We start from the raw sequence: 25,261 nt of genomic DNA, 5'->3' as shown, positions 1-25,261 counted from the left end.
TTTCTTCAGATAGAATGTCTGCCCCCTTTCTCCTGTGTTCTCCTTCTGGGATCCCTGTAGTGCAAATGTCACTGCACTTGATGATGTTACTCAGTTCCCCTCTCAGTTCTTCTTAAGTCTTTTTTCTTTCTCCTGTTGAGCTTGTTTTCCATTACTCTGTCCTCCAGGTCTCTGGTCTGTTCTTCTGCTTCTTCTAGTCTACTTATTCCCTCTAGTGTATTTTTAATTTCGGTTATTAAGTTCTTCATCTCTGATTGGTTCCTTTTTATGTTTTCTATGTTTATTGAGGGACTCACTAAGGTCCTCTACTCTTCTCAAGTCCCAGTGATGTTACTTGTCTCCATTTTGCTTACCTCTCTTGCTGTTACTTTGTCCTGTTCTTTCATTTGGGACATATTCCTCTGTCTCCTTATTTTGCCCCCTTATGTCTATTTCTATGTGCTTGGAAAGTTGGCTACATTTCCTGCTCTTGTATGTAGTGGCCTTATGAAGAAGTCCTGTTCACCAGAACCTGGCACTTCAGGGGTATCTCCTATATGTTTGCATATCCCTACTGTTGCGGCTGAGCCACATTTCCTTTAAGTCTAGTTGTCTGCACTGGCTCACCCTGTGGGCAAGGCTTTGTCCCTGTGTTATTAGTGGGCCAGTCTTGGGCCGCTTTGGGCTTAGCTTTGGTCAGACCAGGCATTTGGCAGGGCTGCAGTAGCAACAAGCTACGGGGTTTTCTCCCTGTGTTGTCCCTGAGAAGCGTTTGTTGGTGGGTAGGGAATGCAGTCAGAGCAGATGTCTGCAATCAGCCCACTCTGGGGCCATAGATGAACTGGCATATGTGGTTTTTGTGTCCTCTCCATGGGGCAAGAGTCACTTTGGGGTGGTGCTGACCCCTGTCAGGGCTGCTTGCACACTGCCACACTTGTGGTGTCATTTTGGATGGACTGATGCTGAGGGCATGTTGGGGGGCAGGTCTGCAGGAAAATGTGCAGGTACATGGTGTTAGCAAGGTTTGTGCTGGTCCACTGTGGGAGGGGACCTGGAGCCACTTTAGAAAACTCCTACTGAGGCCAGGTTGGAGGGGGCAGGTCCACAGAAGAACGTATCATTTGTTTTTTTATGCTGTTCAATAAGCCCTCAGTTCTTCAGGAGGAAGTGCTCAATATATAGGTGAAGATTGGTGTGTTTGTAAAGAAGGTGAGTTCAGGGTCTTCCTATGCCACCATCTTGGACCACCTCTTGAAGGTTTCAATTTTAAATACAAAGCTCAGGGAGGCTCATTGAAAAAGTAACACTTATGCAAAAACTTGGAGAAGAAATTAGCTAAGAAGAACTGGAAGAAGACTGTCTCAAAAGAGTAACTAAAGCAGTGACTGACGTGTTTAACAGGCAACAAGGAAGTTGGGAATGACTGAAGTTGAGAGAGCAGAGTAAAGTAGGAGAGGAGATTGTGGAGGTGCTGGGGAACCAAACAACTTAAGAGACCCACAGCTCTCAATCTCTACTACCAGCACAGCAGGGGGGTCTTTGGTAGAAGATATGCATTGAGAAAGGAGACAGATGATTCAATTTGTACATAAGAATTTTTTTTGTAGACCAGGTACTGATTGTATTTTCTTAAGACCTATGTGAGGTAATATAAAGCTTCATATTTACATAAGAAGCTATAAAAATTATTGACAACTACACTCTTATCCTCCTGTGTTTTGAGTTAGGTGGACAAAATGCTGCTCTATTTTTGTCTACTTTTTTATCTTAGAAAGTGAGCGCACGACTGGGGAAGAGGGGCAGAGGGAGAGAGAGGGAATCCCAAGCAGGCTCCATGCTCAGTGCGGAGCCCAATTAGTGACTTGATCCTGCAACCCTGGGATCATGACCTGAGCCAAAATCAAGAGTCAGCTGTTCAACCAGCTGAGCCACTCAGGTGCCCCCAAATGATGCTCTTTTAACAATGTATTTGAAGAAAATGTCCTCATAGTCAAGTACCTGGCTCTCCATCATTTTGAATGGGCTTTAGTCAAAGGGCTCTTTTGAGGTTGACTTTCCAAATATGGCTACCTCATAGATATCAATTGCAAACTCAAGAACAGAGAATGAATATGGAGCCTTAGCTGTCTTCATCAGAGAACACAGGAGTAGATAAGCTTCCCTGGCTCAGTCATTGTTGAAAATTAATCATTTTTCTGCAGCTAAGGGTTTCAAGGTGATTTGATGAAACTTTGTTTATATATCAAATCTCCTTGTATACTCATTGTGGTTATTCTTGACCTGTTGTCTCTGTGGATGATATTTTGGGGATCATCTACATTTAAAATATTTTAAGATTAAAACCTTCAGAAACACATTTACCCGACTCAAAAAACTGGTTTCATATTTGTATGATATTTCTTCCTTAATAGTAAGGGAATTTCTTTGCAGAGCACAAAAAACACAAGGCTGGGAGTTAGAAAGCCTGGGTTCCAAGAAAGATTGCCGGGAGATTAAAACAGATGATTTCTGAAATCCTGTGATCTTTTAAAAAGTATACTCAGTCTAAATGTGAGGGAATTGTATAAACATAGCATTCATCCATTCATTCAATTATTGCACAGTTTCCCTAAGCTAAGTCTTCCATGTATGGCTGTTAATAAAATGTCACAGAGTTCTTATTTTCATGGTTTAGCTCCCTTCATAAGTGTCTAATTGATCGGGGTGTCTAGAATGCTGTGCTGTAAAATACTGAGGCTCAGCAACCAAATGCAAAGTCTCCCTGCACAAATGGAGCACAGACATTGATGATACTCTTTTAAAGAAGCAATACCGGGGCGCCTGGGTGGCGCAGTCGGTTAAGCGTCCAACTTCAGCCAGGTCATGATCTTGCGGTCCGTGAGTTCGAGCCCCGCGTCAGGCTCTGGGCTGATGGCTCGGAGCCTGGAGCCTGTTTCCGATTCTGTGTCTCCCTCTCTCTCTGCCCCTCCCCCGTTCATGCTCTGTCTCTCTCTGTCCCAAAAATAAATAAAAAACGTTGAAAAAAAAAATTAAAGAGGCAATACCAAACTATTACCTGAAATCTACAGGGCTTGCCACAAAGAGCCCAGCATTATACTATTGCTTAAATACAAGTCTCCTATCTTTCTGATTAAGGGCAAAGAGCTAATAAAGTGAGGAATAGAGAGGATTTAGACTCAAAGGCAAGTTTTATGGTAGTGAGCATTGTCCAGGTGATACTTCAATGAGACACTGAACCTTATTCTATACCATGCTGGTTCTGAGAAGTTGAAGTACTTGACTGATCCTCAAGGTGGCTCTTGTGATGGACATGCCAACTCTTTCTCTTTTAACCCACACCAAAGTATCATTCTGCTTCACAGTTCCGAGATGATCTTTTCAGCAATTTGCTACTTCAAGTCTACTTATCTGTCAGTCACTCTTAAATTCATTTTACACAGCTGACTGTAGTGTTATCACAGTCTTCCTAATACTAATGCATTTAGTAGTCGTGTGGGTTTGAAAGGCTGCCAACAGAGGAACAGCTGAAAACGTCGCCACTCAGACTGTCCTTTTCTTGATCACCCTGTAACTACCATTTGCAATTTTTATGCCCAGATTCTTTGCTGGTCTGATTGTAGTCATTGTTTTTCAACAAGACATGTCTCCTAATGGATTTTTTATTCTTGCAAGTTATATTGTATTTCTCAACACATATTCAGTAAGGGTCTGTACCAGACAACATTACCAAGTTTCCTTTGAAACTGCTCCTGTAAGCAGCTTATTGGTTGATTGGAAGGCAATTAAATAATCTATTTTTTAATTATATATAATACATAATACTATATTATAATAAATATAGGGACGATGCATTTAACTGGGTGACAATGTGGTATAGTAGGAAGATACATGTGAATTCAAATTCTAGGACTGCCGTTCACTTGTTGATCTTGGATAAGTTACTTCTCTGAACTTCATTTCATCTGTAATTTAGACACAGGCATACCTGCTTTGCATAGTTATTTTTTTTTAATTTTTTACAATCTTTATTTTTGAGAGAGAGACAGAGTGTGAGCAGGGGAGGAACAGAGAGAGAGGGAGACACAGAATCAGAAGTAGGCTCCCGGTTCCAAGCTGTCATCACAGAGCCTGACACGGGGGCCCGAACTCACAAACCATGAGATCGTGACCTGAGCCGAAGTCGGACGCTCAACTGACTGAGCCACCAGGCGCCCCTGCATAGTTATAATAAGATTAAGAGATAATACATATGAAAAGCAGTTGGAATAAGGTAGGTACTCTGTGGTCACTATTTTTAGTAATGTTAACTATTTTTAATAATTTTAATCATTAACTATAAAACAAAAATGCTAGAAATAATAGGGATATGCGATTTCTAAGATTTTGGTTTTGACTTAGCTCATAGGAGTCAACAGGGACGCTGTGGCTGCTTTTACCCACACGTGGCAGGCAGTATGAGTGGGTAGGATGGTCGGTCAGGTGTCTCTCTCCTCACCTCTCCTTTCCTCAACACAATTCCTGCCTTTCCTCTTGTAACAGGAGCTCTATGAAGAAAGAAAGAGCTTGGTGGAACGGGCCCTGTGAAGTACTAGGTGCTTAGGGGATAGCCATAAAGTAGAAATATTTTACCTCTCTTAAGACCGTGTCCACAGGCATAATTGAGAAATAAAAACAATATATATTTAAGGTGTACAACCTGATGTTTCAATATACATATAGATTGTGAAATAGTCAAGCTAATTAACATACCCATCTTTTTAACTTGAAGTAGTTTGAACCTGACTCTCCCTGTACCACCAACTCTTTCCTAATTACCTGATTAGAATTTCTAAAACTCAATTCACCAACAGCTCGACTGTACAGCTGAATGGATGGACCACTACAGGCAAGCAGCAACCAGTTTATTCATTCCTCTGCTCAATTAGGCCTCTAGAATGTTCATGTTGGAAAGGAAGTTAATAATCAACTAATTAATCCCCCTCAATCTAAAAATGAGTACACTGAGGCTTAGTGGAGTGAAACAGAACTTGGGTGAAGTCACACTGACAGTTGGCAACAAAGCCTGAGCAGAAGGTACATTGGTTTTATATTTTATTACTAAGGAATGTGATTGGTTTTTCTTTTGTTTACATTGGAATTTAATTATTTTTTTAAAGGCACTTAAAATAATCAGGCTGAAACTGTCCCTTCTCAAACTACCATCTCGCGGTCTTTGATCTTGGAAAAATTACTTCCCTTCCTAGATTTGGAAGCCACATCACAAAAGATTCTGATGAATATACAAGTTCTAATATGAATCATGAATTGAAAAGCAGATGCAACATCTGTGCCCTGGTGGCAGAGTTACCAGGAGTAATGGTCAGGGCCCCTTGCAAGACTCGGTATCTATTTGCCACAAGTAACTTTGCACCCAAACTTAGAGTTCCCTACCCTTAATCGTAGAAATTTCAGGCCCCACAAAATCTGGATAGGCCCTGAAGAGAGGCAGCTCTCTAAGGTACAGTGGAAATGTTCTGGAGTCCTCCTGACTTGCGTTCAGTCCCTGTTACTTACTGACCTTGGAGAAGTTACTTAAGACCTGTGTACAGGGGCGCCTGGGTGGCGCACTGGGTTAAGCGTCCGACTTCAGCCAGGTCACGATCTCGCGGTCCGTGAGTTCGAGCCCCGCGTCAGGCTCTGGGCCAATGGCTCGGAGCCTGGAGCCTGTGTCCGATTCTGTGTCTCCCTCTCTCTCTGCCCCTCCCCCATTCATGCTCTGTCTCTGTCCCAAAAATAAATAAAAAACGTTGGAAAAAAAAAATTAAAAAAAAAAAAAGACCTGTGTACATCTATTTCCTCATCTGTAACATGCAGATAATGAAACCAATTTCCCAGAGTTGTTGAGGTGAGGTAGGAAGTCTTTGGTTTAGCGCATGGTCCAGAGAAAGCCTGCAATAACGTATGTCTTGTATCATGTAGGGAGGCTGTCTGATATGATTGAGAGTGGGGGCTTTAGAACCAGATTTACCTACATTCCAAGTCCTGCCTCATATTTGACACTGTGTTAGCTTGGGCATCTTAGTCCTTCTAAGGCTTAGTTCTTTCATCTTTAACGTGGTGTAATAAAACCTAGCCAACAGAGTTTTTAAGATTAAATGAGAAGATGTAAAGTACTTAGCAAAGTGACTGCTTTTGGCTGCAAGAATAAAAAAAAAAAATTCAAAATGGCTTAAAGGAGTGGCTTTCAAACTTTTACTGGCTACAATCCTCAACCTCAATAAGAATTAGATCTTCCGTTGTGACTCAGTGTACATATAAACATTATCACAGGACTACTGTGAATCAGATTTATATTGTATACAGCTAAGCTTCATTACAATGTTCTAGAACATGGGAAAATAGTGATGGATCTGAAGTCAGGGTTTTCCAATAACATGTATGAACAGTGCTTGGCATTTCAGTACGATACTTCCTCAATCATCTGTTTCATTTTGATTCTGTTTCCTTTTTCAGAATCCCCTTGAGTTTGGAGAGGAGAAAAAAAAGACTGAGGTATGTGAAAAATCTACCTGAGTATACACACAACCTTCCTCTGATCACCATTCATTTTGAACTTTATGTTACTTAACACATCTAAGTGCTGCCAGAATTGTTCAACACCAAATTATTCATCTGGGTGAAGGCTGGACCAGAGTATTGTCTATACCATTTTGTAAAGAAGCACACTATCCTCCCTCCTCGCAGATTACGGGCCTGCTATTTTACTGAATATTCTATCTAGAAAGTAAGCCAGTTTCCTCTGTGATAAATTACAAGTCTTGGTTTCTTAAGACGGTTTTCTACATGAGGGATAAGTACACTCTATGAATGATTATTCTATTACTGCCCTTTCATCATTCTGTAGCAAATTCAAATAACAATAGAGTAAGATTGTAACTTTTAATAACATTTCTTGCCCTTTGATGAGTTATGAGCTAAATTATAAGGGCTCAACAAACTTCAGCTAATGATATTCTGTATGCTATAACTCATGTAGGGGGAAGTTTTATGTGTCTTCGTGTTTCCACCTGGGGATGCTCAATTAGAAAATAGTATCCGTTGGTTTGGCACAGGATGCACAGTGGCTGATAATTTAATCATGTGGATTTTCTTCACTGTTCTTAGATACCCAAACTACCCAGCTAGGTTTGGTGAGCAAGGCAAAAGAAGGCAGATAAAAGGACATCACTGTTATTTGACCATGCATTTTTCTCCGTGGCATAATATCAGCTGGGCAACCACTGGGACATTTTGCAAACAGGTATTTTTTTTTTTAATGTTTATTTATTCAGAGAGACAGAGAGCACGTGTGTGAGCAAGCAAGAGCTGGAACGTGGCAAAGAGAGGGGGAGAGAGAATCCCAAGCAGGCTCTGTGCCATCAGCACACAGCTGGTTGTGGGGCTTGAACCCACGAACTATGAGATCACGCATGACTTGAGCTGGAATCGAGTCAGATGCTCAACTGACTGAGCCATCCGGATGCCCCTGGAAACAGGTACTTTTGACCATTTTTTAATGCCTTGTCTTTTCCAGTGGAGTGCCAGCTCCCTCATTTTTGGTGGTGGTTTGGGTGTTAATCGATATACTGAGGGAGTGAGTCACTTTATCATTTTAAACGTATTTTCTTACTGTCTGCACCAGTTACATGCCTTAAATATTTCTATTATTCCTGAGAGTACACATCCCAAGCACCAAACTCCAGGCAGTGTTGCATTAGCCTAAAGGTAACACTCACTTATAATCAAACTCATTATACTTGAATTTTTAGTTCATGAAGATACACAATGGAAATTATCACTTGAAAGCCATTTGTTTATGGCTGTTAGGCCTTGTAATAGACCTCTTGAAACTCAGAACCCTGGAAAGCAGCGTGTACTTCCAGGCTGGGACATTCCAGTCCTGAGGGGGAATGTTCTAGTACCACCCACCGTGGCACCCTACTTATATTCACACTACCCCTAAATATCCTGGTGAGAGCGTTCTTAGCTAGGATTTGGCAATATAAATATGTACAGCAGAAAAACAGGTATATCTGGGTTTCCTTTAAGTGGAATCATAATTGTATAAAGGCCACTTTTGGGTGAATTAGAAGCATGTTTTCAGTTATAAGAAATTGGTAACATTTTAAGTTGATATGATTTTACTGTCACAACCTCAGCGGGCCTCACTAAGCAACAGCTTCTGTTATCAAATGTACTTCCAAGAAAAAACAAAAGATCGTTTACTGTCAAATGCAAATCCCAAGTTTTGGCAGAAGCCCTCCAACATGAATTGGGCTTATATTCACCATCTCTGTAATTTAACTTGGAGGGTTCACCCGGGAGGTATATTGCTTAAAACTAAATAGACTGTAGGTGCATTAGTGAAATGAGTGAATGAAAATTCCTAATAGGAAAATTTTACATGCCAACATCATTGTATGTAGGAATATTTTTTTGAGGGAATTCTTGGGTCTTCGTCTAAAGACTACTACCTGACCCTACTCAGACGTGGGGGCCATCCACCATGTTTACCAGCACATAAGATATGGAACACGTGGGGAACTAAAGGCTACTTTTTTTTCCTGGAAAAATAAGAAATTTTTATCACACAGTACTTATAAGGATCTCTAAAAGTTGTTTTAAATGCAGAAAACCATTTTTCTCGCACAAGGACAATACATTGGGAGTTCAAATGAGATAAAAGGGAGCTTGCTTCTATTACTACAGCTTTACAAGTTGACCATAATAGAGGCACACTGATGTTAAAAAGTTTTTGTGTGTATTTAGGTATGAGACATGGGTGCCTTGATTTTCCTAAGAGGCTGTGAACCCACCTGTTTGTCAAGGCATATGAATCTATCCAAATAATACGACATACGTGTTCAGTGGAGCTTGGGTCCTTGAATGCTTCATTGCTGTATGTCCTCTTTCCTCAAAAGCTTGGCTAAGAGAAACAGTCGTGGTCATACAGTGCACTCGTTCCTTTTAGACAGTTTGATTACTGTGTCTTTCTAGAGCACAAGTGACGGTAACTGCTTGGACTATGCTCTCAGCTCCTTGCTGACTGGTACTGGCACTTCCTATCACATGACTCTGAGCATCTGCTGAAAGCACTACAAAAGGTAAGTGTTCAAAACGTAACTATGTATTTGTAGGGCTGTTTGGAGAGTTTTGAAGTTTCTGAATACCTAAATGTAACTGCCTAGAGAAAAATTCATTGCAGGCTTTAGTACTAGGAAAAACTGTATTTCTCCCAACTTTAGAAAGGAAAAAAAAACGAGTGGGCTGTACGCAGTCAGACACCTCTTTGCATGAACTTGACCCTTGCATTCATACTGTTAACCAGTTCTCATCCTAATTTTCTCATTAAAAAAATCTTTATCCTATTGTATGGATGTATATAAACTCTCTCAAATGCTAGCAGTGAAGATGTGGGACTATGGACATACATTAAACAGATATTATATGATACTTATCACTATGTTGCAAAACAAGGTCCTCCAGTTATTCAGGTATGTTTGACTCTCTCAGAAGATGAGGGTCTTATACTATTTTCATCTACAAGTTGTACAGAGTGTTAAGAACATGCTCTGAATATCAGAACCAGGGCCTTGGGAGACCAGTTCTGTAAGTAGCTTTGTGAAGGGCCCTGGAAAAGTCACTTAACCACTCCAAGCCTCAGGGCTAAAATGAATTCGCTGTAAGGAATTTTTTTGCTCTTGTTCCCGGTGGCCCTACTACATGGAGTGTGAATAATTGTCAAACCTGATTCTCAGACTGAATGGATGCCTTGTTCCCTTAAGGGCACTTTTCCCTCCTTAGTTCTTAGGAGGCATGGAAGTGCTAAATCTCACTGCTGCCATGCAGGTGCTACCTGAAGGAGGAAGGAAACCATGTGACACCATCTCTTTGTGCAATACACTTTTATTTTCCTTTTACCTTTGCAGTCATCTTTGAGTAATTGTTGTGTAAACAATAGAATGGAATGAAATTACATTAAGTTGTATGCAAATGGCTCTAGAACACCTTAACAATTATGACAAGGCAATTATAAATAACTTTTCTTTCCTTAGTAATATATATTTGCTTTTTAAAGTACATTAAAGAGCTGCCATATCTAGGGTTAGCTAGGAAAGAGCAATGGTACCATCCTGGGAGCCCACCTCCCTGAAAGTTTAGACTCCAATTTTGAAAATCCTAAGGTTTACTATTCCTTAATATATAGTCAAGCAGAGGGCTACTTGGGTGAAAGTATTTATTCTCGAAACTTAACAGCATTTTACCTTTTTTTAGTCATTGCACAAAAACCCTTTCTATTTTTCACTCCATCTGGGTATTCTGCAGAATTTCAAGTAAAACTCAGATTCTGGTATCTTCAAGTTTATCACCTTTGGAATAACAAATCCTATCACAGAGAAGTCAAATCAGAGATGGGTACATAATTAGCAGTCTAATAGAATGGCAACATTTTATATAGCATTCTATATGTTCCAATGAAGCAAAACTTACATATGCCACTTTATGTAGAGGAAGTTTTAGATCTGAGACTGTTCCAGAGTAAAGCAGCCTCAGGCACATTCTTAATATGAAAGTTTGCAAGGCACCTCCCTCTCCCAAGAGACAATCAGATTGTGGATTGGTTTTTAGGCAAACAAACCAAAAGAATAAGCATCTAAGTTCCTAATTCAGTCATTTCAAAAATCAAAAGTTATAAATACTTCAAAGATAGACCTGAATTTTTTTTGTTTAAATAACAAGAGATTAACTGCAAGAAGCATATAATCAAAAACTTTTCTTCTTATAGCTAAGGTGTGTAATGCATAAATATATGAAAAATAAAATTCACAGTCAGTTTTAAAACTAGAATTCAAGTTTGGCTAATAAATCTTAATTTTATAAGTATATTAATTTCTAAATACAACATAAAAGAGGCAGTATTGTCAGATGTACAATTAAAGTAGAGCAGAAAGAACAACAATGAAAGAAGAAATAGGCTTCTGATAGAAAAAATTCCTTTTGTTGCCAATAAATAGGACCACCTGAGTGTATTTCAGATTCTTTTCACTTAAGGGATATCCGAATTGATTGCTAAGAATATTAAATAGCTTTTGGAAAAATTAGCAACAGTCGTGCAGCTGTGGCATTTGCTTGTTCTCATACTGTGGATTGCTAGAGAATAAAGCAGAACTCGGAGTGTTTTAAGTTTAAAAAAATTCTTTTTTATCCCATGTCACTGAAGCCAGACTCTTCACAATCTTCTGATTTTGTGGGAATTGGGAGTGAGGTGGAGGGAGTAGGGGTGGGGGAGGAAGATCGAGGGAAATGGTGTGAGGTGGGGGCATGACAGATCAGGGGGAGATGTCAAGGGACATACATCAGCTGACACTCAACTGGGCAAACCCGATCAGCTTCACTTCGTCCGGAATCTCCGACCCATCACAGCCTGAAGCCTGAAAAGGGAAAAAGACACCTTCAGTGCCAGTTGATCCAAGCAAAGACACAATCTGCATGGGGCCAGTGTCCCATTTCTTCCAGCGCTTAATTACTACTGTAACAAATCTGACCATCATGCTTGCTATCAAGTGCAGAAAACGGGGGTGCAGAGGGGGAGGGATTTGTTCCCATTAAAACACCACAATGTCTAGACTTAAAGCTTTGAGACTGCCAAGAAAGTGATCTTAAGTATACTTTCAAATTAGAGTTCCTTAATAATTTTAAAGGAATATTACAATAAAATATCTTGGAATAAATTTAGCCAAAAAGGTGAAAGACCTGTACTCTGAAAACAGTAAGACACTAATGAAAGAAACTGAAGACACAAATGGAGAGATAAAATATCCCTATCACCCAATGCAATCCCTATCAAAATACCAGTAGTATTTTTCACAGAACTAGGACAAATAATCATAGTTTATATGGAACCACAAAAGACTCCAAATAGCCAAAGCAATCTTGAGAAAGAAGAACAAAGCAGGGAGGTATCAAAATCCCAAACTTCAAGATATACTACAAAGCTATGGTAATCAAAATAGTATGGTAGTGGGACAAAAACACACACACAGATCAATGGAACATGATAGCCCAGAAACAATCCCATACTTATATGGTCAATTAATTTACAACAAAGGAGGCAAGAGTATACAATGAAGAAAAGACAGTCCCCCCACAAACAGTGCTGCGAAAACTGGACAGCTACGTGCAAAGAATGAAACTAGGCCACGTTCTTACACCATACACAAAAATAAAATGAATTGAAGGCCTAAAACCATAAAAATCCTAGAAAAAAAACACAGGCAGTAATCTCTTGGACATCAGCCCCAGCAACATTTTTCTGGACCTGACTTCTCAGGCCAAGGGAAACAAAAGCAAAAATAAACTATGGGAACTACATCAAATAAAAAGCTTTTGCACAGCAAAGGAAACCATCAACAAAATGAAAAGGCAACCTATTGAATGGGAGAAGATATTTGTAAAATTATATATTGGATAACAGGTCAATAATCTAAAATATAACTTCTACAATTCAACAACAACCAAAAAATACATAATCCAGTAAAAAAAAAAAATGGGCAGAGGACCTGAGTAGGCATTTTTCCAAAGAAGACTTACAGATAGCCAAAATATACATGAAAAGATGCTCAACATCACTCATCATCAGGGAAACGTAAATCAAAATCCAATGAGATATCACCTTATACCTGCCAGAATGAAAGGATCAAAAGACAAGAAATAACAAATGTTGGCAAGGGTAGGGAGAGAAGGTAATTTTTGTGCATTGTTGGCGGGGAATGCAGTGGTACAGCCACCGTGGAAAACAATATGGAGGTTCCTCGAACAATTAAAATAGAAATACCAGTAGTTCCACTACTGGCTATTTACCGAAGAAAATGAAAACAGTAATTTGAAAGGATATATGCACCCCTATGTCTACTGCAGCATTATGTATAATAGCCAAGATATCAAACCAACCTAAGTGTCTATCCACAGATAAATGGATAAAGATGTGGTATATGTATATACACTGGAATATTACTCGTCCGTAAACAGGAATAAGATCTGGCCATTTGCACCAAGGATGGACCTAGAGGATATTATGCTAAGTGAGATAGAGAAGGACAAATATTGTATTTCATTTATATGTGGAATCTAAAACACAAAACAAATGAACAATGAAACAGACTCTTAAATACAGAAAACAAAGTTGGTGGTTACCAGAAAGGAAGGGGCTGGGTGGATGGGCAAAATAGGTAGAGGGAATTAAGATGTACACACTTCCATTTATTAAAAAAAAATTATGAAAATGAGCACAAGCGACTTAACAGGTCATTGAGGGTAAACCTGGTTTTTACCAAAAGGTGTCTTCTCTAATACTGACAAAAAGAAAAAAAAAGAAAAAAGGAGTGGTTACCAAGTAGTTGAATGGCTCATGATAGATAACTTATTTTTCCATGACAGAGTTTTGTTTATAATATTTTAGGACATTTATTGCCTAAAATTGGCCCAAATTATAGCATGTCAAATATTTTGATTTTTCTTCAAAATTAAAAAGTGAAAACAAGTCACTGTCCATCAAACCTCTCACTTGTCCTCGTTCAAGTGTTTTTTTTTTTCACTTCCCTCTCTTTCCTACACATGCACGTGCACACACACACACACAGTACTCAGATCACCATTCCAGGCTGCCTCTTCAGAGTACATAAATCAGAACCAGACATTATGTAAGTACCACAAGTAGGGAGAAAAATGTATGATGAATGACTGGGAATGGGCAATTAATCACTAAAGGGCCATCCAAACTTTTTCTTGGCCTAATTCCTGCTAAATTATTGTCAAAACAATTAGTTTCCCATGTAAAAAAAAAAAAAAAAAAGCCCTTTCCAATCATCACAATGAACCGCTCTGCGCTGCTCCAAAAAACAGTACATAAACTCAGCCCTTTGTCAACCTCAACATTCTCCCTTACAATAAGCAGCTAATTAGAACATATAACTTGAATATTTTTAAGTAATTATCTTTAAAGTAATGGTGTCAGCACTTACGCTGTTGATTTTCTTACATAAGCATAAAGGGTAGAAACGTTAGTTGACATTTAAAGAATTTACTCTGTCCCTGTCCAATGATTTCTCTAGCTTTACTCTGACAAGATATTCAGTAAAGGGCAGTAAGATCAAAAACGTCCCTTTCCTTATCACTTTTAACAAAGTAGTACAGGCACAGGAGGGTTGTCAGATAAGGTATTTTCCCGTGGGTGTTTGTCATACAAATACTATGACACTCAACCCCCACCACCACCAGTTTTCTTGTTCCACAAGCCCTGTTTGTGTATCTCCCTAAACCTTCCCCTGCTATGTAGTTACTGCTGACTTACTGCTCACTTACTCAATGCAGTGAATGGGGGCAGACACAACGCATGTAATTAATAGGCAAATGACAAACACCCCAGGAGCACCAATAGCTGCTGGCAGGGATGAGGAGGGAGCAGACAGTGTGAAGCTGTGAAGCGCATCCCTGCATGTCAAAGATACATCAGAAATTTGGCAGTGGGACGAGCAGGAGGTTGAAATGACCCGAAATAAAAACAAAATATCCAATAGTGGTTAAGCCAACTAGACATGAAAGAAAAATCTTAAGTCCTTCTTGTGAAGAGTAGTGGAAGTGAGCATTTACAATGCAAGTGGGTGATCAAACCAGTGGTTATTGTGGGTACATCACACAGGGAGTCCACCTGTCACCCTCAGTCCCAGCGCCTCCCTCCCCCAGCGATACTGGAACATTCGGTTTCCTGGCAAAGAGGCACAGACCAGGTTGCCTGGCTTTGAGTCAGGCACTCGGCTCTTCTTCTCCCACTACCCTGCTGACTCTCTCTTAACCAAGGCTGAGTCCTTGCCTCTCTCACTGTGGCCTGCAAAACACTGAGGGCAATATGCAAAAGATTCTGGAATCTATAGCAAAGGGACCAGAGACCCTTAAAGCAGCAGTTCTCAAACTTCTTGGTCTCAGGTACTCTTTATACTCTTAAAAATTATCAAGGACTTCAAAATCTTGTGCTTTTGTTTTGTTTTGTTTTGTTTTAAATCATTCGTCACCATCAAGTGGGATTTATTTCTGGGATGCAAGGCTGGTTCAATATTCACAAATCAATGTGATACAACATTAAGAGAAAGGAAAAAAACCCCGTATCATTTCAATGGACACAAAAAACACTTGACAAAGTACAACCTTCATTCATGATAAAAGTCTTCAACAGAGTAGGTTCAGAGGGAACATACCTCAATATAATAAAGGCCATCTATGAAAAACAGTTAACATCCTTAATGGGGAAAAACAGCTTTTTCTCTAAGGTTAGGAACAAGACAAGGATGTCCACGCTCCCCACTGTTATTCAACATAATACTGAAAGTCCTAGCCACAGCAATCAGACAACAAAAATAAATAAAAGGCATCCAAATCAGTAAGGAAGAAGTGAAACATTCATATTTACAGATGACATGACACTATATATAGAAAACCCAAAAGACCCCACCAAAAAACTACCGGAAGTGATCAACAAATTCAGTAATGTCACAGGATGCAAAATCAATGTACAGAAATCTGTGGTATTTCTATATACCAATAATGAAGCAGCAGAAAGAGAAATTAAGAAAACAATCCCATTTACAATTGCTCCAAAAATACTAAGATACCTAGGAATAAAATACTGATGAAAGAAATTGAAGAAGACACAAAGAAACGAAAAGACATTCCATTCTCATGGATTGGAAGTACAAATATTGTTAAGATGTCTATTCTACCCAAAGGAATTAACACCAAAATACCACCAGCATTCTCCACAAAACTAGAACAAAAATCCTAGAATTTGTATAGAACTACAAAAGACCTTGAGTAACCAAAGCAATCTTGAAAAAGCAAAGCTGGAGGCATCATAATTCTGGACTTCAAGTTAGACTGCAAAGCTGTAGTCATCAAAACTGTATGATACTGGCACAAAAACAGACACATAGATCAATGGAACAGAGTAGAAAACCCAGAAATAAACCCACAATTATATGGTCAATTAATCTTTAACAAAGCATAAAAGAGTATCCAATGGGCTAAAGACAGTCTGTTCAACAAATGGTGTTGGGAAAACTGGACCATTCTCTGACCCCATATACAAAAATTCAAAATGGATTAAAGACCTAGATATGAGATCTGAAACCATAAAAATCCTAGTAGAGAACACAAGCAGTAACCTCATTGACACCGGCCATAGCAACTTCTTACTAAATAAGTCTGGGGCAAGAGAAACAAAAGCAAAAATAAACTATTGGGACTTCATCAAAATAAAAAGTTTCTACACCAGCAAAGGAAACAAAACTAAAAGGCAGCCTACTGAAAGGGAGAAGATATTTACAAATGATATCCAATAAAGAGTTAGTATCCAAAATATATTTTAAAACTTATAAAACTCAACATGTAAGAAACAAATAATCCAATTATAAAATGGGCAGAAGACACAAACACACATTTCTTCAAAGAAGATCAGATAGATGGCCAAGAGACCCATGAAAAGATATTCACATCAATTACCATCAGAGAACTGCAAATCAAAACTACAATGAGATATGACCTCATAACTGTCAGAATGGCTAAAAGCAACACAAGAAACAACAGCTGTTGGCGAGGATGTGGAGAAAAGGAACACTCACTATTGGTGGGAATGCAAACTTGTGCAGCCACTACGGAAAAGAATATGTGGGAGTTCCTCAAAAAGTTAGAACTACCCTATGATCCAGCAATTGCACTATGGAGTATTTACTCAAAGAATACAAAAACACCAATTCAGAAGGATACGTGCACCTGTATGCTTATAGCAGCATTATTCACCGTGGCCATGATATGGAAGCAGTCAAGCATCCACTGACCGATGAATGGATAAAGAAGATGTAGTATGTTCATATATATGTATACACACACACAAAATATTATTCAGCCGTAAAAAGAATGAAATCTTGCTATTTGCAATGACATGGATGGAGCTAGACAATATAATGCTAAGCAAAAGGAGTCACAGAAAGACAAATGCCATATGATTTCACTCATACGTGGAAGTTAAGAAACAAAACAAATAAGCAAAGGGAAAACAAAAAGAGACAAACCAAGAAGCTTAACTCTTGACCATAGAGAACAAACTGATGGCTACCAGAGGAGTGTGGATGGGGGGATGGGTGAAATAAGCAATGGGGATTAAGGAGGGCCCTTGTGGTGAACACTGGGTGTACGGAAGTGTTGAATCATAACATTGTTCACCTTGAAACTAATGTAACACTGTATGATAACTATACTGGAATCAAAATAAAACTTAAAAAGCTTATGTTTTTGCAGGTTACATTTATTATATTGACTATTTTAGAAATTAAAACTGAAAAATTTTTAACATTATTGAAGTCATGTTTAAAGTATTTTTAAGTATTAAAATAATTAAAAACAAACATGGTTATGTAGATTATATTATACTGAAGGTCTCAGAAATTAAAACTGAGAAATTTCTGAATTATTCATTTACTACTTCATTAAATCTAATAAACCCACTACATGCTAGCATAAATAAAATCATGAAAAATAACCAGTTTACCCAAACTGAGTGGCACTGCTTTATATTTTGCAAATCTCTTTAATGTCTTGATTAATGGAAGATGGTGAGATTTCCCTATCTGCTTCTACATTCAATCTATTGTTTTAGGTTGTTTTCCTTGAAGTATATATAAGAAAATCCAGCCTCATATAAATATGTAGTTGAAAAAGGGAACAAATAGAATTTTAAAAGTCTTTCTGATAATTGTGGATATTGTTTGTTACTACTTTGAGACTTTCCAAGTGGAGTTTCCTAAAAGTTAGTTGCGACGTGGAATCTGAAACCATAGTATTGAAATTTAATTCTGTTAGATTAAAACCATTAGTCTATCTTGCGTTTTGAATTGATCTTTTGCCCAGGTATGACTTTTCGGCATCACTGAATTATGCACATCTTCCACTGCTGACACAGTTTGTTCTATAATCTCTATGTCTCAATACACCATGCTAACCAATCATGTTCAAAACTATCACATATCACTAATCTCATCAGAAAAAGTAAGTACTGGGATGCTGTCAAGGTTACAGGGGCAGATGCAAGTTTTCCAAAGTCATTTTTCTGCTCGAAAGCTGAAATTTATTATCGAGAACAAATATGGCCAGTTGTTTTCCTTAAAGCGCCAGGCTTACTTGGTTCATGTTGAAAAAATGTCTGCCAATTCCTTAGTCTGAACAACCACATTTTGTCAGTTATTCTTCCAAATAAAATTAGTGTTCCACGGGGGAAAACATGGCTAGTTCAGCTTACAACTCAACCTCACAAGAGCTTTTCCTGGAGACAACCACTATCCTTCAGTATATAAGCATACCTTGTTTTATTGCACTTCACTTTGTTGCCTTTCGTGGATACCACATTTTTCACAAACTGAAGGTTTGTGGCAATCCTATACCAAGTAAGTCTATTGGTGTAATTTTCCCAAAAGCATTGGTTCGCTTCGTGTCTGTGTAATATTTTGGTAATTCTCACAATTTTTAAAACTTTTTCATGATATTTGTTATAGTGATATGACATCAGTGATTTCTGGGGTTACTTTTGGGGCCCACGAACTTAACCCATAAATGTTGTGTGTGTTCTGACTGTTCCACTCACCTCTCTCCCTCTCCTCAGGCCTCCTGATTCCTTGAGACACAACTGTATTGAAATTAGGCCACTTAATAACCCTACAATGGCCTCCAAATGTTCAAGGGAAAGAAAGAATCACACATCTCTCACTTTAAATTAAAACCTAAAAATGATTCAGCTTAATGAGGAAGGCATGTCAAAAGCAGAGACAGGCCAAAAGCTAGGCCTCTCACAAGCTGTGAATGCCAAAGTTCAAAAAAAGATCTTGAAGGAAATTGAACATACACTACTCCAGTGAACACACGAATGATAAGAAAGCAAAACAGCCGTCTTAACTGCTGATATGAAGAAAGATTTGGTGGTCTGGATACAAGATCAAATCAGCCACCACATTCCCTTAAGCCAAAGCCTAATCCAGAGCAAGGCCCTAACTTTCTTCAATTCTTTTAAGTCTGAGGGAAGTGAGGAAGTTGCAGAAGAAAATTTGGAAGTTAGCAGAGGTTGGTTCATGAGGTTTAAGGAAAGAAGTTATCTCCATAACATAAAAGTACGAGGTGAAGCAGCAAGTGATCCAGAAGATCCAGCTAAGAGAATTAAAGAAGGTGGCTACACTAAACAACAGATTTTCTGTGTAGACAAAAACAGCTTAAAAAATTTTTTTTTCATGTTTTTGAGAGAGAGAGAGAGAGAGAGAGAGAGCGTGCATGAGCAGGGGAGGGGCAGAGAAAGAGGGAGACACAGAATCTGAAGCAGGCTCCAGGCTCTGAGCTGTCAGCACAGAGCCCGACATGGGGCTTGAACTCACTAGCCGTGAGATCATGACCTAAGCCAAAGTCAGACGCTTAACTGACTGAGCCACCCAGGAGCCCCCAAAACAGTTTTCTTTTGGAAGAAAATGCCACTTTGGACTTCACAGCTAGAGAGGAGATGTCAGTGCCTGGCTTCAAAGCTTCAAAGAGGACAGGCTGACTCCTCTTAGGGGCTAATGCTAGGTGGTGATTTTACATTGAAGTCAATGCTCATTTACCATTCCAAAAATCTTAGGGCCCTTAAGAATTATGTTAGAGCTATTTATAGAATATGTACTCTATAAATGGAACAACAGCACATTTGCTTACAAACGGTATATTGAAATATTTGAAGCCCACTGTTAAGAACTGCTCAGAAAAGATTCCTTTCACAATATTACTGCTCACCGACAATGTACTTGGTCACCCAAGAGATCTGATGGAGCTGGACTGTGAGATTAATGTGGTTTTCATGCCTGCTAACACAATATCCATTCTAGAGTCCATGGGTCAAGGAGTAATTTCAACTTTTGACCTGAGCCGAAGTCAGACCCTCACCTGACTGAGCCACCCACATGCCCCTTAACTTTCAAGTCTTATTATTTAAGAAATACTTCTCATAAGGCTATAGCTGCCACAGACAGTGATTTCTCTGATGGATCTGGGCAAAGAAAATCGAAAACCTTCTGGAAAACTTCACCTTTCTAAATGCCATTAAGGGCATGAGTGACTCTTAGGAAGTGGTCAAAATGTCTACATTCACAGGAATTTGGAAGAAACCGTTCCCAGTCCTCATGGATGACTTTGAGGGCTTCAAAGTTTCAGTGGAGAAAGTAACTTCAGATGTAGTAGAAACAGCAAGAGAACTAGAATTAGAAGTGGAGCCTGAAGATGGGACTGAATTGCCACAAGGTCAGGATAAAATCTGAGCAGATGAGGAGTTGCTTTTTATGGATGAGCAAAGTGGTCTTGAAATGGAACCTACTTCTGGTGCAGATGCTGTGAAGACTGCTGAAATGCCAAAAAAGGATTTAGTATATTCCACCTCAAACCTGTGTTCCCTTTGGAACCACTGGAAATTTGAAAATCTACACTGCCATCCCAGAGGTCGTGAATGAATTGGTCTGGGGTGTGGCTTGGGTACTGGGATTTTGAGCTCCCTTGATGATGCAAAAGGTCAGTAGAGTTGGAACCACTGTTCTACCTGAGTGCTTCCCAAAGTGTGAAGCACCGAGTTGGCTCCATGTTTCCTATAAAGCAGAGGTTCTCAAACCTTAGCATCACCTGGAGAGCTTGTTAAAACCGATTCCTGTGCCCCGCCCCCCAGAGACTCTTGATTCATTAGGCCTGGGATGTGGCCCTGGAAGGCTACATTTTTATCAAGTTTCCAGATGAAGCAGACACTGCTGGTCTGGGGACCACACCTGGAGAACCAGTGTCTCAGACTGGAGCAGGAGGCTCAGAGAGGCTACCTGGATCTTCTTGAACTGATAGGTTCCCTAAAGATTTTTCTTACCTTACTCCCCTTTCAGTAGGGAGAAAAAGTTAATACTCTTAAGTAGTTTTAAATCTCATTTTGGTCTTTGCTTTACCTGTGCTTCAGGAAATGCTGCCTTCCGTTATGCAGCCTCCAACTACACCTGAGCTGAAAGCCTCGAAAACTAAGGCCCGTTAGTCATTAATTGACAAAATGCCTATGAAAATCACTGTACGTAATGCATGTTATTAAACTTCAGTATGTAAATGCATGCTATTAAATGAGTTCACTTACCCACATGTAAATGTGTACCAACTGGATGTTAATTACATATACTCACAATTTGTATTCTTTAAGGGCAAATTATCTTTCGTATTTTTATTAATGCAATTTCAAAAATTCCACGTCGAAAGCAGCAAGATTCAATTACTTTATAAAACTGTAAAGGAGCAAATTTAAAAATGCCTTAAAAGGCATTTATGGAGACTTGTCTCAAGGCAAGGCTTACGACAATCAACAAAGAGGCAGTACTGAGATGTTAAACTGAAAGCATGTTACACTTGAGCTGAAATGCCCTCTGTGCTTGAACCACTTTGTTAAAAGTGTTACATATGAAAAAGGTTTCTGATCTTCCTGCCTCTGGTCATGCCAACAATGGAAATCTAGCTTCATCTGACTTATAATAAGTGAAGTACAAGATCTCACTGGGCAAGGAAAAAAGTAAATGCTCTTCTTGATATAACCAGTATCTTTGCTCTCTGGGCCATTGTTTTTCTTATGTAAGCAGATATATAAGGACAGACACCTTTTCAAACTTGAGCCATATAATTCTAATAGTGGTGGGAGAGTAGAGAGAAAAGAGATCAGAGACTGAACTATCCACAAAACAGCATGTTTCTCAGCTGTGGCTAAATACTGGAATCACCAGGGGATGCTTTCAAAATGCCCCAAACCCAGGCTGCACCAAAAGTAATCACATTAAAGATATCTGGTATGGGACCCAGGCAGCAGTGATTTTTTTTAAAATGCCCCCACCACCCCCTGAGTAAACCACTGTTCTGTGAGGTAAAGAACCACAGTAGCAAGATACAACGTGTTCTTTAGACGATTTTCAGGCTCCTGACACTCTCCTTTAGAAAGCAAAAAAAGCTTGGAGATAAAAATGATAAACAGCTGAGAGATAAAAGGACCACGAGCAGCAGTAGTTTTTGAGGAAAAGTGCTTCTGAAATCCTTTGATCTTTTATTCTTCAAGGAAATAGCCAAATGGATGAACGAAGGCAAATGCGTTTGAATCTCTGTGGTTTCGCCAGGATGTTAGTGTTCCACAGAAGATTAGGCCAAGAAGCAGTTCAAATTAGCTCTATCAAGTGGCTCTCAAACTGGCTGGCAAGTGGTAACAACAAAGAGACCCCCTCAGGTTTAACTAGGGCTGGATAGAGAGGTAAGTGACAGAAATAGAAGGACGCTCCTGAGTCTGGCTTTATTTAACATCTTTAGCTACCTTTTGGGAAAAAAGCCATTAATTTCCATTTACTGGGAACAGCACATTACTACATTCTCAAGCTATCAGGGGAAGGGAAGACATGTCTGGGTTCTCTTACAAGACTCCTGTGCCAGACAGACCAATGCTACTCAATCTGCTTAAAGCACAGAAGAGAATCCGTCTCAACCGCTGTCAATATGGGGTTCACTTACCCAGAATCACACAGCTGGTTCTTCGACAAAAGTTCATTCTTAGAGGCAGGACCCCCGCAGCCTTGTGACTTTATGGTCATCCAAAAGGAGGAACCCACAAAGAAACAGAAAGCCATAAAACCACAAGGCTGCAGCGTCCTGTCTCTAAGAATCAACTGTTGTTGAAGAGCCTGGGCTGTGATGCGAGACCAGAGTTGAATTTGCAGTGCCTGCAGCTGTATGATCCTGGGTAAGTGAAGACGCTGCACAGAGTCTCGGATTCCTAGAACAGAAAATGAGCCTGATGATATCACCATCTTGTGGGATCGTGAGGACTAAATTAACCGAGGTGAAGTATGTAAAACACTTCACGCACTGTCTAGCAAACAGTGGATGCATAAGAAAGGGATTCTTGTGATTTTTGCAGGCAAGGCCAAGGAATTTTAAGGGACTCTACAAACAGGGCATGAAGCAGAAGTCCCCATCCTAATCATTTTACAGGGATTAAAACAAATGGCAAGGAAAAACCAATGATGGCTAGTTTTTCTAAATGAGGCTGGTATTATTCTGCTGTGTGCCAGCCACTGTGCTAGGCATTGTGGGTCCAAGGCAGAAGCCTCTGGCCACTGGAACCTCTAGACTTCTTAAGAGGTATGAATTCATGGGGGAGAACAGAAGATCATCTAAGCCAGGACTGGACGTCAGAGAAGGCTTCCTGGAGAAAGCAAAAGGCCAGGAGAAAGTTAGAACATGCTGAGGTGTGGGGAGACGACGAAGCAGCCTGGAGAAGTTGGAGGAATGTCTAAGTAAGAGGAGAAAGCACATGCAAAGAGGCCAGCAGATGAAGCCAGGAGCAGATAGGGAATGAGGGGGAGAGAGGTGGGGAGAGTGAGGGCAGACCCAGAAAGGTAGGGCAGGAACCTTAAAGGGAGGTCTGGTCAGGGGTCTGAGTTGTAGTAGAGGGCAGTGGAGAACCACTCAAGTATTTGGAGCGCTGTGCACTGTAGAAGCAATCTGGCCACAGCCACAGTGTGGTGAATGGAGCCAGAGGCTGGCAAACTGTAGGCAGGAAGATCTGTTTCAGAAGATAAGAGGATCCCACAAGGGTGCTGGAAACGGGGATGAAGAGGACAGAATCATGTGAGAGAATCTGGAGAAGCAATAAATTGATTCAAGTAGGAGACGAGGGGAGTTTTACAAGGTATAGTAGGTGTTTTTGTGTGTGTTTTTTTAATATTTATTTTTGGGAGAGTGAAAGCAGGGGAGGGGCAGGGACAGGGGCGGGGTGTGTGTGTGCGCGCGCGCATGTGTGTGCGCGCGCGCATGCGCAGAGGATCCAAAGTGGGCGCTGCCCTGACAGGCTGACAGCAGCAAGCCCCATATGGGGCCTGAACTCACGAACCCGCAAGATCATGACCTGCCCTAAAGTAGGACGCTCAACTGACTGAGCCACCCAGGCGCCCCTATAGTGTCTGTTCTTATCAGACCTTCAGTAATAGGCAAAGGGTGGGGGGTTGCTATTCCTGTTTCATAGGTAAGCAAGTTTAGTGAGTGTGGGGCTAAGCCAGCACAAAAGCTCTAATCTCTTATCTTTGTTTGCATATTCAAAATGAGACCGATCTTCTGGAGGTGGTGTGTTATAACTTCTTTGTTAGGGTTAAAAAATGAATAAAGAAACATTAATATTGGCTTGAAATCCTGACACAGGGTACCATTTTCTCCATCAGTACATTCTCATATGAATGAAATATGTTCACAAAGATGTAGGCGGATTAGAATCATAATAGAGGTGACAGAAATGTTGTAAACCAGAAGATGGGTTTTTCAATTTGTTAATTTTACCATTCTGTGTCTGAGTAAACCGTTCTTTTTGTTATCGAAACAAATTTCTTCAGATAAATTCTTTCTGTGAGAATCTTTGTGTTTTGCTTTCATCCCACAGCCTAGCCATATGAAATCAGACGAGAGGCAAGACCCAGAAAATTCATTAGCACAGGGCTAACGTTTACTGTAACTGATCATTTTCATGTCTTTGGCCGTGTACACTTTCCATTAAATTTTCACAAGAAATAGGGGCGCCTGGGTGGCGCAGTCGGTTAAGCGTCCGACTTCAGCCAGGTCACGATCTCGCGGTCCGTGAGTTCGAGCCCCGCGTCAGGCTCTGGGCTGATGGCTCGGAGCCTGGAGCCTGTTTCCGATTCTGTGTCTCCCTCTCTCTCTGCCCCTCCCCCGTTCATGCTCTGTCTCTCTCTGTCCCAAAAATAAATTAAAAAAAAATGTTGAAAAAAAAAATTAAAAAAAAAAAAAAATTTTCACAAGAAATAAAAAAGACAGATCATCAATACATATTGTGCACAGCAAAGTGTTAGTCATTTATATCTTAAACTGCTTGTGGCATTCTGACTGGCTCTTGATAAGATTCATAATTTTAAAATGAGTCACTTAATGTACTGTTTGCTCAAACTTTCAGGAAAATAGTCACTTTTGACTGTTTGGACTTCTATTTCTGGCCATGGTCACCGTGTCTCTTGGTTTTAGAATGATGCCAGAATGCTCAGGATCTATGTCTTTATGGCCACGCCAGTTCTCACATTTCAAGTCTGCTAGAGCAGAAAAACTGCTGGAACACCTCTTCTCTACGAGAATCTATTGCTGTGATTTGAAA

At 39.9% G+C, this 25,261-nt stretch overlaps 1 protein-coding gene across 1 annotated transcript in view; it reads right to left on the bottom strand.

Annotated features, from left to right (window-relative positions):
* Positions 1-9,885: 9,885 nt before the first annotated feature.
* STK39 (serine/threonine kinase 39) overlaps positions 9,886-25,261 on the bottom strand; it is a 314,459-nt gene continuing 299,083 nt past the window's right edge. Inside the window, exon 18 of the mRNA XM_058714960.1 lies at positions 9,886-11,429. Within this exon, the coding sequence (XP_058570943.1) occupies positions 11,355-11,429 (75 nt within the window). The 3' untranslated portion in view covers positions 9,886-11,354. The remainder of the gene's footprint in view (positions 11,430-25,261) is intronic.

Source organism: Neofelis nebulosa, chromosome 2 (genome assembly GCF_028018385.1).
Source record: "Neofelis nebulosa isolate mNeoNeb1 chromosome 2, mNeoNeb1.pri, whole genome shotgun sequence".
NCBI classification, from domain to species: domain Eukaryota; kingdom Metazoa; phylum Chordata; class Mammalia; order Carnivora; family Felidae; genus Neofelis; species Neofelis nebulosa.
This window is presented reverse-complemented; position numbering and strand designations above follow the sequence as displayed.